Source organism: Jaculus jaculus, chromosome 16 (assembly GCF_020740685.1).
Source record: "Jaculus jaculus isolate mJacJac1 chromosome 16, mJacJac1.mat.Y.cur, whole genome shotgun sequence".
NCBI lineage: Eukaryota > Metazoa > Chordata > Mammalia > Rodentia > Dipodidae > Jaculus > Jaculus jaculus.
Window position 1 is genome coordinate 20,954,530 of NC_059117.1, and position 13,385 is coordinate 20,967,914.

The 13,385-nt window shown below is 44.8% G+C and overlaps 1 protein-coding gene across 1 annotated transcript in view; it reads left to right on the forward strand.

Annotated features, from left to right (window-relative positions):
- The first annotated feature begins 9,743 nt into the window (after nt 1–9,743).
- Nucleotides 9,744–13,385, forward strand: part of Prkar2b (protein kinase cAMP-dependent type II regulatory subunit beta) — a 111,585-nt gene continuing 107,943 nt past the window's right edge. Inside the window, exon 1 of the mRNA XM_004652879.2 lies at nt 9,744–10,096. Coding sequence (XP_004652936.1) covers nt 9,778–10,096 — 319 coding nt within the window. The 5' untranslated portion in view covers nt 9,744–9,777. The remainder of the gene's footprint in view (nt 10,097–13,385) is intronic.

Here is a 13,385-nt window from a genome sequence, read left to right on the forward strand (position 1 = left end):
CCTATGAGCAATAACTCATATGGCCTCATGCTTATAACTCTTCCAGATTATTTTCCAAAGCCAACTAAATGATTCCACAAGTAAAATTAAAACCAAAATTATAACACAAGTACACATGAATGCACCAAGTAGAAAATGATTACTTCTGAACAGAGGATCAAAGATGCCTCGTGAGGAGTTTGCCTTGTAGCATTTGAACAGGAGGCAGGATTTTTGAATGAGAAAGACAGGAAGACAGGAGAGGCTTCCAATGGGCAGACATAGTAAGGGAAGAGATGGAGGCAAGAAAGTGAAGGGCACTGTTGAGAGAAAACAAGTGTCCCACTGTGTTTGTGGTAGAAATGAAATATGGGGAGTCTGAGATAAAGTGGGGGAAACGGTTGTGATCAGTTTGTGAGTATGACGTTTGTTTTGATTCTTCAGGAAATAGAAAGCCACTCGAGGTTATATTGCTTTCAGGTTTCTAAAGCAGGAAGTGACAGAAGCAGAAAAAAAAGTTAAAAATATTTTCTCAAGCAATGTGTAACTAGAAATGGGGGAGGATGAAAACAAGAGGGTTAATTAGGAGTCCACAGTCTCAGTGAGACCGTGACAAAACTTTTAGGACAGTGCCTCGGACTGGCGTGTGTTAGCTCCCACAGTCCCCAGTTCATATATTGAAACCCTAACCCTCAACATGACTCGTTTAGGAATAGGGCTCTTCGTGCAGAGTTAGGTTAAACAAAGCTGACGTCCTAATGCAATAGCATTGGGTACTGAGAAGGAGATACCAGGGCCCTCTCCCTCCACGTGGATACACCATGGAACAAGTCAGGTGAACACAAGGTGAGAAAGTGACCATCCACCAGCCAGGAAGAGCACCCTCCCCAGAACCCTGCAAGGCTGGCACCTTGTTGGATTTCCATCTTCTGGAATGGTGAGAAGATACATTTTGATTGTTGACATCACCCAGTCTGCGGACTGCTGTTACTTATATCTCCCCAAGCTAAGATGCTTAGCGACATTAGTAATTATGGAGAGGACATTTGGAAGTAGAATCAATAGGACAGGACACCTAATGCACTTAGGGATGTGAGAGACAAAAAAAAAAAAAAAAAAAACAACGGTGGCTTTGAGAGTCCAGGCCAGTGACTAGATGATGGTAGGATGCCATTTACAGAGGTAGGGAATGAAAGACCAGGAGAATGACTCTGGGAGAGGTTGGGTTTTGATCCTAACAGATTTTGTTGTTGCATGTGAGGATGGGTGACAGCCTTCTAGCAGATAAGTGCAGTTGGGGGTGTTGTGGTCAAAAGACTGAACAACAACAACAACATCAAAACTCATCTACTTGGGAATTATAGGTCAAGGGATATATAATCCACAGTCTTCACATGCAGGGATTAAAGCATTAAGGTGCAATGTGCAAGAGCTGGAAAGACCTAAACGTCCAGTAAAAACCGTAACTACTTCTGTGTGCTTCGCGGGCCCTGCTTACATGCTATTTGAAAACTTCTATAACTATGCACTAAAGAATTGGAAAATGGGGTGGAGAGATGGCTTAGCTGTTAAGAGCTTGCCTGTGAAGCCTAAGGACCCCGGTTTGAGGCTTGATTCACCAGGACCCATGTTAGCCAGAAGCACAAGGGGGTTGGCACATCTGGACTTCATTTGCAGTGGCTGGAGGCCCTGGTGCACCCATTCTCTCTCTCTCTGCCCCTTTCTCTCTCTCTCTCTGTTGCTCTCAAATAAGTAAATAAATAATAAAGAATTGGAAAATGTAGGTCTATCTTCAGAATGGTAGGTAAAATGCAATCAAATCAGACACCCCAATACCTCCCTTGGCTCTGATACATGTTTAGTTTGTTTCTGCGCAAGAGAAAGACTAAACAGAATCTAGTGGGCCACACAGTTCAACAAACAGAAGATACTATGACCTTGAAGTAGAGTAAATGTCAAACTGCTCTCCAAATAAAGCACATATTTGCCCTAAGAACACACACAGAAAAGGAACACTCTACCCAGGGGGGGGATGCAGAGTTGCAAGAGAATTCTACACCTGGGAATCCTGATTCCTGAATTTCACAAGCACAATGGAGTAATGATGACGAAGGGAGAAAACAAGAAACAACAACAACAACAAAAAGAACGCACTGAAATAGAACACAGTATCATAAAACGAGGGGTGTTTGACAGATGCTTGGCTCTGGGACACTCAGCTGAATGTCCAGACCGCCTTAAAGGCCCTGGCCTGGAAACAACAGCTGTGAATGAAGAGCCTCTGATTGCTAAAACTTGTAGAACTTAAAGATACAAGTTTGAGATGTCCCACTAAATGTAGAAACTGAAAAATCTCAGTTGTATGGTCTTCTAAGCTTAGAAATGTGGGGGTCCCTGTAATCTACTACTGACTATAGGAATTCAGACTTCATCAAGTCAAGGTAGCATGTCATTCCCATTTCTCAGAGGTACTGGCAAGTATGTAAACAATGTCTCTTGCTATTTAGCAAGCTATTTTTAAACAATAAATGCTGTTATTTCTTGCTTCTCTAGTTTAAAATTTCCATCGATTACACATTATGGAATATCAGGATTTAATGCTCTTATGCCAAGCTTTCCCACCAAACACACACACACACTTTCCTCTTTTCTACCCCAAAGAGTAATGCCATACTTTTTTGGTTACTTTGACACTCATTTTTTTTCACATTATTATAATTACATAAATATTACTTATGGCTAAGATGTGCAGTGTTGTATGATTTTATTTCTGCTCATTTTTTTCCCTGAAGTGGACTGCATTCTATTCAGTGATCTAATTTTCTCTGACACTGTTGTTTATTTCATTTCCTGAATGCTGCCAGAGGTAAACACAACCAAACACACTAGATCATCCATCACTCCTTCTGTTTTTCCTTGGGGAGTTTCTTCTTCTAAGTGTCTTTCATGTCCCAATCCATTGCACCCAGGTGACATCTACCCTACTGACCCTCAGCAGTGCCAGGCCCCCTTCACCATTACTCCAGAGTTTTCTTTATAGAAGCCATATTTGAAGCTACTGGATTCCATGAGATCATTCGAAGGGTGATGAAGAGAAAGATGTCTGGGTGCTTGGACACTTAAAGGCCAAGAGGATGAGGTATAACCATGAGAGGTGGCTGGACAGATCTGGCCACAGAGGTGGGACGAAAATGTGCTCTGTGGACTGGAGAGATGGCTTAGAGGTTAAGGTGCTTGCCTGCAAAGCCAAAGGACCCCGGTTCAATTCCCCAGGACCCATGTAAGCCCATGCACAAGGGGGCGCCTGTATCTGGAGTATGTTTGCAGTTGCGGGAGGCCCTACAATGCCCATTCTCTCCCTCTCCCTCTCTCTCTCTCTCTCTCTCTCTCTCTCTCTCTCTTTCTCTCTCTCTCTTTCTCTCTCTTCCTCTCTTAAATAAATAAATAAAATATATATATTAAAAAAAAGAAAAGAAAACGTGTTGTGTAAGCTACGGGGAGACAGCATTCCTGCCAGCTCCTGGGCATGGCTGCCTCCAGCTTCAATCTGGCACCAGAACCCCTTCCTTCTCTAATTGCTTTTCCCTGATTAAGTTAGGCCTTGGATAATCTCCCTTTTAATTAATTCAAAACCAACTGCTCAGGGACTTTAATTCATCTGCAAAATCCCTTCACCTTTGCCATTTTCTATTGGCTGGCAACAAGTCAGTTACCACTCACTCCCTATGCAGGAGAGGAGATTATTTAGGGATTGACTAGCAGGAGACACTGGAGTCAGCTTGCCACAAAATGGCCTAGTTGAAAAGCAGATAGTGATACTGCATAAGAGGTAATAATTGCAGGGACGATTTCCCGAGTGGGTCAGAGGAAATGGGGTGGGATGTTACTTACCTACTAGACTAGAGGAGGGGCCAGCAGGGTAACTGCATTGTTAGTACCTTATGCATCTAGCCAGTCCTCTCCTCTGTCCCCTCAGGGGCACTCGGTGCTGTGGTGCCCAGAGACACATGGCATCCTGCTTTTTGTTGGTTTCCTCCCACTGACCCCCTCACCCAGGCTTTGTGTTTGACATTCTTTAGTTTGTTAAATTTGTCCCAAAGTTCTAGTACACACCTCTCATCTGCTCTCTTTTCACTACACTAAAAATAAATAAATCAGGACGGGTGTGGAAGGACATGCCTTTAATCCCAGCACTAGGGAGGCAGAGGTAGGAGGATTTCCATGAGTTTGAGGCCACCCTGAGACTAGAGTGAATTCCAGGTCAGCCTGGGCTCGAGTGAGGCCCTACTTTAATAAAACAAAATAAATAAGCACATCAATAAATAAATCATGGTGATGAAGTAGACACACAAAATTTACCATTTGATCCTTGGTAAGGATATATTGTTCAGAATTGTCAAATACATTCACATTGCTGTGCACCCAGTGCTAAAAGTCATTCACCGTACACAACCAAAACTCTTTCTCCATTAAACAAGTCTCCGTTCTACCCCTGGCAATCACCATTCTTTCCATTTCTATGAATTTTGACTCTTTTCTTGTCTCAAATATGTGGAATCAGTGTTTGTCTTCTTGTAACTGTCTTCTTTAACTTACCATAATGTCTTCAAGCCCAAGTCAGAATTTCCCTCTGTTTAAGAACAATTTTAATTTTTAAAATTTTTTTGTTTATTTTATTTATTTGAGAGTGACATACAGAGAGAGAAAGAGGTAGATATATATATATAGAGAGAATGGGCACACCAGGGCCTCCAGCCACTGCAAACGAACTCCAGACACGTGCACCTCCTTGTGCATCTGGCTAATGTGGGGTCCTGGGGAATGGAGCCGTGAACTGAGGTCCTTAGGCTTCACAGGCAAGCGCTTAACTGCTAAGCCATCTCTCCAGCCCCAATTTTAATTTTTTAAAGAAGATTTTAGTTTTACTGTGATTCTCCTATTCTTTTACTCATGAGACTCCCAGCCCCACCTCCCCGCGCCATTTCTTTAACTATTATTCTGACGAACTTTGAAGAAACAGAGATCAACGTGTGTATCCAATCTGGTGTTTATGAAATGTGGTGTTTAAGAACATACCCTTTGATGCTTTTGAAAATCTCTTTAACTTTGCAGGACCTCTTAAAGAAGAAGAGGATACAGTTTGCCCTGAGCTGAAGAAAATAATGCGCTTTGACATTAAGCAAAAAAAGTTACTTCTGGGAGGTTCCTTGTTTAGCATCAGCTTTTGCACAGGGAATTTAGTATAGTGGCCCTCAAAGTGTGGCTCCCAGACCCCTGAATATGTGCATTATCTGGGTAAGTGAATTCTTGTCCCCCTCCAACACACACCAATTAGACCTGAACACCTGAGAGGGGTACCTGGCCCCTGCATTTTAACTGCCCTTCAGGGATTCCAATTCTTGCTAGGGTTTGAGAATTTTTAGTCTTCTAGATGTAACTCTTTGTGAAACTATATCTAAAGATGAAACATTTTAGCTTTAATCCAAAGTCTAAGATTTCTGGGCTATGAGGCGACCGTCTCTTAGCAGACATGTTGCGAGGTGCTTGTAAACCACATGTTTGGGACTTTTCTCTGCCAGGGAGCAGGCCTTGCCCAAGCATACTCACATTCTCATTTCCTCAGACAGCATCCTAGTGGCTGCACTGACTGGACCACCTCTGATGGATAAGATCAGCTAGCTGGGTCAATTTCTTGAGAACCTTAAATAAATATACCAAAACTGTAGTCACTATGGATACACAGAAAGTGTGTGAAACTGAGGCTGATGGTCTCAACTATCTACTTTTATTTTTCTTTCCTTGTTTTTTTTTTTTTTCCTTTTCTTTTCCTTTTTCTGTGAGGGAGCATTTGTTGCACCAGGAAGACTTGCTCAGGACACATCTTAACTATGGTTCAATAATACTGGGCAACTGATTGATCACTTACCATTCTGCATTGTAAAGCTTGCCCAACGCCATGGCCTTGTCCTTGCCACTGGCTTATTTTGGCAGCTGCATCAAAACGAGTTGATATTTCTATCTAATAACTGTTGAATTTCTCCATGTGGAAATAAATATGTACCATTCTTATTTCACACTGACTCTTAGTGTTTTCTCACAATTGCATTTGGTGTGATTCACTGAGAAACCATGGCAAATTGCTTTGTAAGTCACCAATCAAAAAAAAAAAATCAATACCAGTGATGTTCTTTTAAAGAATTCAGGATAAATAGTCCCTGTGACACACACTATCACTGCCCTCTGAGGTTAAAAAACAAATATCCTGAAAATGAAAGCAAATGGAATTGTACAAGATGACCAGAAAGATTATATAGTAGTGATTAAAATACAAACACAATTTGAGAAGAACGTATTTGTTCTGAGAATAATATTAACAGTGAGAATGAGGATGAAACCTCACCTTTTCAGGTCATGTTTATTGGTTAAGAATTGATGCAATTAAAAAAAATTTGCTGTTTCCAAAGATGCTTTAAATGCAATATAGCTTCATTTCATATTATGCTATTGCAAACTTCACAGGATAGGGGACCAATAGACCACCTTACCCAATTACACATTTCATGCTTGACTCACTTCTACAGTCCTTCAGAAATGAGAGGCCTTGGCATTGTGATTGATGGCAGAAAGCCATCTACCGTGTCTTATCAAATAAATCTACCAAAAGAACTAAATGAATTTGGGAATACAACGCATGGGGCATACTTTAAAATCTGGCTCTTTTTGACATTTGGAAGAGTACCACCTTCTTCCTTGTGTGTTTCCACGGGAAAAGATGTTGAACACTATGCCAAGACTGACTGTTGTCCCCAGACTGGGTTCTCTCTCCTTCAAATCAAGCACTCGCTTGGCACCCAAGCGCTCAGAATGAAGATTAGATCTCCACCCCCCCCCCCCCCCCCCCCCCCAGCAAGCTCTCTTTGTAGTCAGGTTTCAGTTGCCATTGCTAATGAACCTAATGTCGGGAGTCCAGGGGTAGAAGTACGGTTTCATTATGCTCACCAACTCTGTGGATCAGGACTTTGGACAGGGCACCCGTCACACTGACTTCCATCGCGCACTAATGGTTGTAGCAGTCACGAGCCCATTCATAAACAAGGGCATGGGAAAGGAAGACTTCAGTTGATGAAGGAGAAGTGGCAAAGGGACACGGTGGAAGAGCACATTGTTGCTGTCATCGTAAGACTATGTGATTTGCATGGCTGTGGCCATGTCGCATGGTTTCTGGCAGAAAAGAATAGATGGGGAATTGGGTGTGTCTGATCTTCTAGAAGTGTCCTTAAAGGGTGTGTGTAGGGCGGGGGAGGGGCGAGGACAGAGGACGCCTGGAAATGGAGCAAACATTTTGGACCACAAACAGAATTACAGATCAATGGACTTGTGGGGGAACCTGGGTACCTGACACTGATGGACCACCACAAAGACCCTCAACTGATGGCTTTACATGACAGAGACATAAAATTTTACCTTGTTTTAATGACTACATTGTGTATTTTCTGCCCTATGTGAACAATACTAATCATAATTAACATAGACATAGTCATCAGTGAAGACAGATGGTTCAAATGTATCTTAGATTATCAGATCTGTAAAACATAATAATATTTATGCAGTAGACAACTTGACTAAGACTGTGCTTGAAACAGTCACATGTGAGGCTTACCATATTTTCTTAGAGTTTGCTTCTTAAAATGCCTGACAATTACAGCTTAAAAAGGAAATTATTTAAAAACAACACATGGGCTGGAGAAATGGCTTGGCAGTTAAGGCACTTCCCTGCAAAGCCAAAGGACCTAGGTTTGATTCCTCAGGACCCACATAAGCCTGATGCCCAAGGTGGAGCACGCATCTGGAGTTCATTTGTAGTGGCTGGAGGCCCTGGTGCACCCTCTCTATCTGCTTCTCTCTCCCTCTCTCAAATAAAGTATTTAAAAACAATTATGAGGTTAAGAAATAGAACTAGAGAAATAAATAAATTCATGGAATAAACATAAGATGCATCATAAAAATAAGGAAAATGAATTTTTGGTGCATGTAGTATGTGTGGTTGTACATACGTGCAGATGCACAAACCCCATGTGCGTAATTGTGGATGCCAGAAGAGGACATCACGTATTCTGTATTGCTCGTCTAAATTATTACCTTGATGCAAAGTCACTCGTTGGGACTGGAGAGCCTCCTTCCATGAGACTCGCTGGCCAATGAGCCCCAGGAGATTCTTCTGTGCCAGTGCCCCTCGGCAGGCTCGGCCATGCTCAGCTTTTCATGTGGGGGCTGGAGATTGAACTCGGGTCCTAACATTTGAGTAGCAAGCCCTCTAACCCTCTGAGCCATCTCCTCAGCACAGAGATGCATCTTTATACAAAGGACTAGTTTGTTGCCTTTCTGACCTCCAGTCTTTTGAGTTTCTTGAGTTATGTGTTTTCTCTTGTGTGGATGAAACGATAAATTCGAATAACTAAGGCAGTAAAATAAAATTAAAGAAAAGGAAAAAGAGAACAACTAGGTGACCCTACTGCTGTATTTACAATGATCAGGTCACTGTAGGAAATGAAGTTTGTGTTCTTAAATGGCATTTAATTTGGCACAGACATTTTTCTGTGCCTCAGAATTGTGAACATTTGCAGAATAAGCTTCCTTCAAAGACAAGGAAGGACTTCCACTTAAAAACAAAATCAAACACAAATTTGTAATTCTACTTCTTTACATTGATATTTCTGGAGGCGTAATTGAAAGAGGTTCCAAGTGTCCGGAAAGGGTTTTAATATAAGCAATAAGAGCCTGATGAGGCAGAATTCCTTCTGCATTCGAACGACATCTGTCCTGACTCCCATTATCCCGAGCGCGCTGTCCTGCGTGAAGGGTTATTAGTACCTTTCATAAGTGCTTCACAACAAATAGGTGCCTTTGTCTCCGTAAAGGGTAAACGCATCAAGCACACCGCGGAAGAGCATCGGTAGAGCAAAAACATTAATGGGATGGCCAAGCAAAGGAAGGATAAAACGTTGGAAGGGTGGTGGAGGCGGAGAGGACCCTGTCACAAAGATGGCACAGTATTTTTGTACGAAAGAGAACCAGTGATGACTTTGCCAACGAAAAGCTATCCCGAACACTTCTTTACCCAATGCAGCCGCACTCGCCAGATGAGAATAAGATGTCACTGGCCCGGGTGGGGTGGGGGGATGAAGGTGAAAGTTTGAGGACAAGTCTCGTGGCCCTGGCCCCCCGTTGTGCGTGGGGGCGACGTGAGTGACCGAGGACCTGCGGACAGGTGGACGGCGCGCGGCCCGGGTTCACGCACGCCCCGGGGCTGGATCGGGGGAGGGAGGGCGCGTGCCGGACAGCGCACCCCGCCTTCCCGCCCGCGCGCCCGGCAAACGCGCCTGGCTGCTGGAGAGCGAGCCGGGCGCTGGGCACCCGCCGGCGGGGGTTGCCATGGTTTCCGGGGAGGAGGGCGGGGTGGGGGGGGGAGGGCGGTCACGTGGGCGCGCGCACACGCGGGCGGGGGCGGGGCGCCGAGGAGCGGGAGGAGCCCGAGATGCTGCCACCCCTCTCTGTCTCTCTCTCCCCGGGACCGCGCTCGCTCGCTCAGCCGCCGCCGCCGCACGGAGCAGCCGCGCGCCGGGCCAACCGGGGCGGGCGGGGTTGGGCGGGAGGGGGGGGAGAAAAAAAAACCCTCCTGGACCCAGAACGCCGAGCTCGCAGCCGGTAGCTCCGGGTGATCGGGGTTGTCCCGAGGCCCGACCGTGCACGGAGGGCGAGGGCGGCGCCCAGGCGCGCCCGGAGGCCCCCGAGGCAGCGATGAGCATCGAGATCCCCGCGGGGCTCACGGAGCTGCTGCAGGGCTTCACGGTGGAGGTGCTGCGGCACCAGCCCGCCGACCTGCTGGAGTTCGCGCTGCAGCACTTCACGCGGCTGCAGCAGGAGAACGAGCGCCGGGGCGCCGCGCGCTGCGGCCATGAGGCCAGGACGTGGGGGGACGCGGGCGCCCCCGCCGCCGCCGCCGCCGCCTCCGCCAGCCGGGGGGTCAACTTCGCCGAGGAGCCCATGCGCTCCGACTCGGAGAACGGCGAGGAAGAGGAGGAGGAGGAGGAGGCCGCGGACGCCGGGGCCTTCAACGGTGAGGACCGGTCCCCCTGCGCGCCCCGCTGCGCTCGCGTCCCTGCGCCCGCAGCCTCCCCGCCCGCGCTCCTCACCTTCCCTACCTTGCCAGCCCGCCCACCCCCTCTGCATCCATTTCTGGCTCTCCCACTCGCCCACCTGCCCGCGCGCGCTCTTGTCACGCCCTCCCGCTCCCCGCCTCCCTCCCGAGGTGCAGGTGGAGGCTGCGCTTCCCCCTGGCCTTCCTGGTCCTCGCTGCCCCGGGGGCCGGTCGCGATGGACACCGCCTGGAGGGACAACTTTCTCCCCGGTTGGAGAGCCTTTCGCTCCCACGGTGCCGTTGTGGTGCACGAAGGAAACTGGCCCGCCGGGCATCCTCTTTTTCAGCCCTAAAAATTTTATCAATGGAGAGTGTGCCAAGAGAAAAGGCGAAGAGAGAGAGAGAGAGAGGGAGAGAGAGAGAGAGAGTTCCATTGGATTGGCTGTATACTGTTTGTTAGGGTAGGACGGTAGATTCGCTAAGGGCAGCGTGAAATTCCACGCGCCGGGATCCAACAAAATTTGATGATGAGAGCTGGGGCATTCTTGGAAACCGAGTGATTTATTTTCTTCCAATTTGCCCATGCCGTGTCGTGGGGATGTGTTTGAACACACAACAAAAGATCCTCTTAAAGCCCGCAACCCGCCCTATCCTTGGAGCGAGGAATTGGGCTAATGACTTTCCTTTTCTTTGGAATATAAATCACATATCGAATGATTTGGTGATTAATAAAAAACAAATAATAAAACCGTATGGGGAAACACACACACTGTAGGAAGTTCTGAAAGCTTGCTGGCTGTCTTCAGAATGAAAAGCCAGTGAGTAATTGTAAGGACTGTGCCAGACACTGAAGCTAGAAAGAATGAATGGGAGAGGGAAAAAAAAAAAAAAGGAATTTTCTCAAATAGCTGCTTTTGGCAAGTCCCACCCCTTGAGCTTACACCTCTTTCTGTAACACCACATACACACACACTTACAGCCTCTTGTGTTTACACGGCGTGCCCAAAGCTCATTTTTACCCACCTCATCCCAAGCAAAAATGCCATAGTGGGCAAATGTGCCCAGGTTTTCCTCTGTGGTCAGCACACTTGCAGCATTGCAGAAGCCTTTATTTACTTCTGCTGCTTGTGGTTTGTGTGTCCAGCGTATCTCCTATAAAGAAAACACTTGAATGTGTCATTTTATTGCATTTCCTCATGGCCCCTTGCTAGAAAGATATTTCATTTCTTTGTGGCATTAATTGTATGTACAGTGGACTATTAAATTGGTGCATTTTTAGCTTCTCTAAAACAACTATAGTAAACTAACTCTGGAATTGGTGCTCTGTGAGGGTACAAGGGAGGAAAGCTGTTAACTTAAAATTTTAATCGGGGGGGGGGCTTTTTTAGTGCCATTCAGAAGACAGCAGTGATAGTCTTAACTGTTCTTTCTCACCAAAGAAATGAACCAAATGCTTTTGTTAAGAAACGAGGAAAAGAAGACTTTTTTTAAATTCAGTTGAGATGGAAACACCAGTCATGGATGGCATAGAAAGGGCCGTGGCATCAATTACTTCTGTCATAGTCCCCTCACAGGCACGCACATACGGGCATGTAGACACCAGCATGCCCACACACAAAGGGAAGAAAAAAAAAAAGGGCTCGTGTCCCAGATAGGAGGGAGCAAGGAACTAAGGGACTTGGTATAAATATAAATATATATATATATATATGTATATATGTATACATATATATATGTATACATATATATGTATACATATATATATATATACACATTCTTACATACATTCTTTATAGTATATTGTTAATACAACTAGCATTTTGTTTATATGATGCTTTTGAAGTACCTTTCCTTGACTTAATCGTCTTGAAACAATATCTACTGTGCAGGGAAGAGAGAATTTTCATTTTGCAACCAAGAAGTGAATTTGTAAGCAGCTAGGGGTAGCTTACAAGGCCTTATATTGTTCAAGGCATCTTCAGTGTGAAAATTACTCCAGGTGTGTTGTAATAAATATGTATCAACTATCTGCACCATTTATTTCCCAGCCCTGCCCCCAAGGACATTAAAACTTTTTGACTTCAATCAAGTATAGTTTAATCATTATCCAGTAGATATACATGTATATATGTATAACTGGCACTTCAAGGGCGATTGTATTGCTTCCACTAGGTGCAGTGTTCTTTGATACTGTCTATTCTAATTAGTCATGCTTTCCCCCCTCTCAGAAGCAAATTGTATGGAGACTCAATTTTAAAATAATTGTAGACTATAATATGGTTGGCAAACTTTTGAGAAGGCCCAGATAGGAAATATTTTAGATTCTGAGGTTTGTATGGGTTGAATCACATTTTTTTTTAACAGTTCTTTAAACACATATACCCCCTCTGGAGGTTGAATTTGTACAAGGCCATAGTTTTCCCCCACCCTGGTCAGAGGGGTGTTAAAAAAAAAAAAAAAGAAGAAAAGGCACAATTGTACCATTGGGGGAAAAACAATATATCAAGAATGAACCTTAAAAAGTACAGACTTGGGCTGGAGAGATGGCTCAGCGGTTAAGCGCTTGCCTGTGAAGCCTAAGGACCCCGGTTCGAGGCTTGGTTCCCCAGGTCCCACGTTAGCCAGATGCACAAGGGGGCGCACGCGTCTGGAGTTTGTTTGCAGTGGCTGGAAGCCCTGGCGCGCCCATCCTCTCTCTCTCCCTCTATCTGTCTTTCTCCCTGTGTCTGTCACTCTCAAATAAATAAATAAATAATGAACAAAAAAATATTTTAAAAAAAAGTACAAACTTATTAATGTAATGGCTATATCAAGATTGTGCCAAAGAAAGCCCACCAGATCCTAGGTAGTTTTGGCATATAAAGAGTAAGTGTTGAAAGAAAAAAAAAACAAGTTACTGCCTGCTAGATTGGTGATTTTTAAGTTTTCACATGCATCTTAAAGTTTGATTCAGATAATGGTATCATCACCTGATACCATTCTTGGAGAACTTTATTCACTGTGTAGGACATCGTTTTTTGTTTTGTTTTGTTTTTTTCTTTTCAGTAAACAGAAAGCTTAGTTCATTCCCATACCTTCTGATACCCAAGTTCCCTGTCCATACTTTAGAAAAACATTGTCGACAGTTATGATCATAATGGTATCTCCTTATTAACAAAGAAAGAACTGCTGTTCGCTGACATTTGCAGTGCTGGGCCCTGTCTAAATGCCTTGATTCATTATTCCAGCTCCAGGAGAATGACAAGCTTGTCACTTGCTCGGTGTTTCA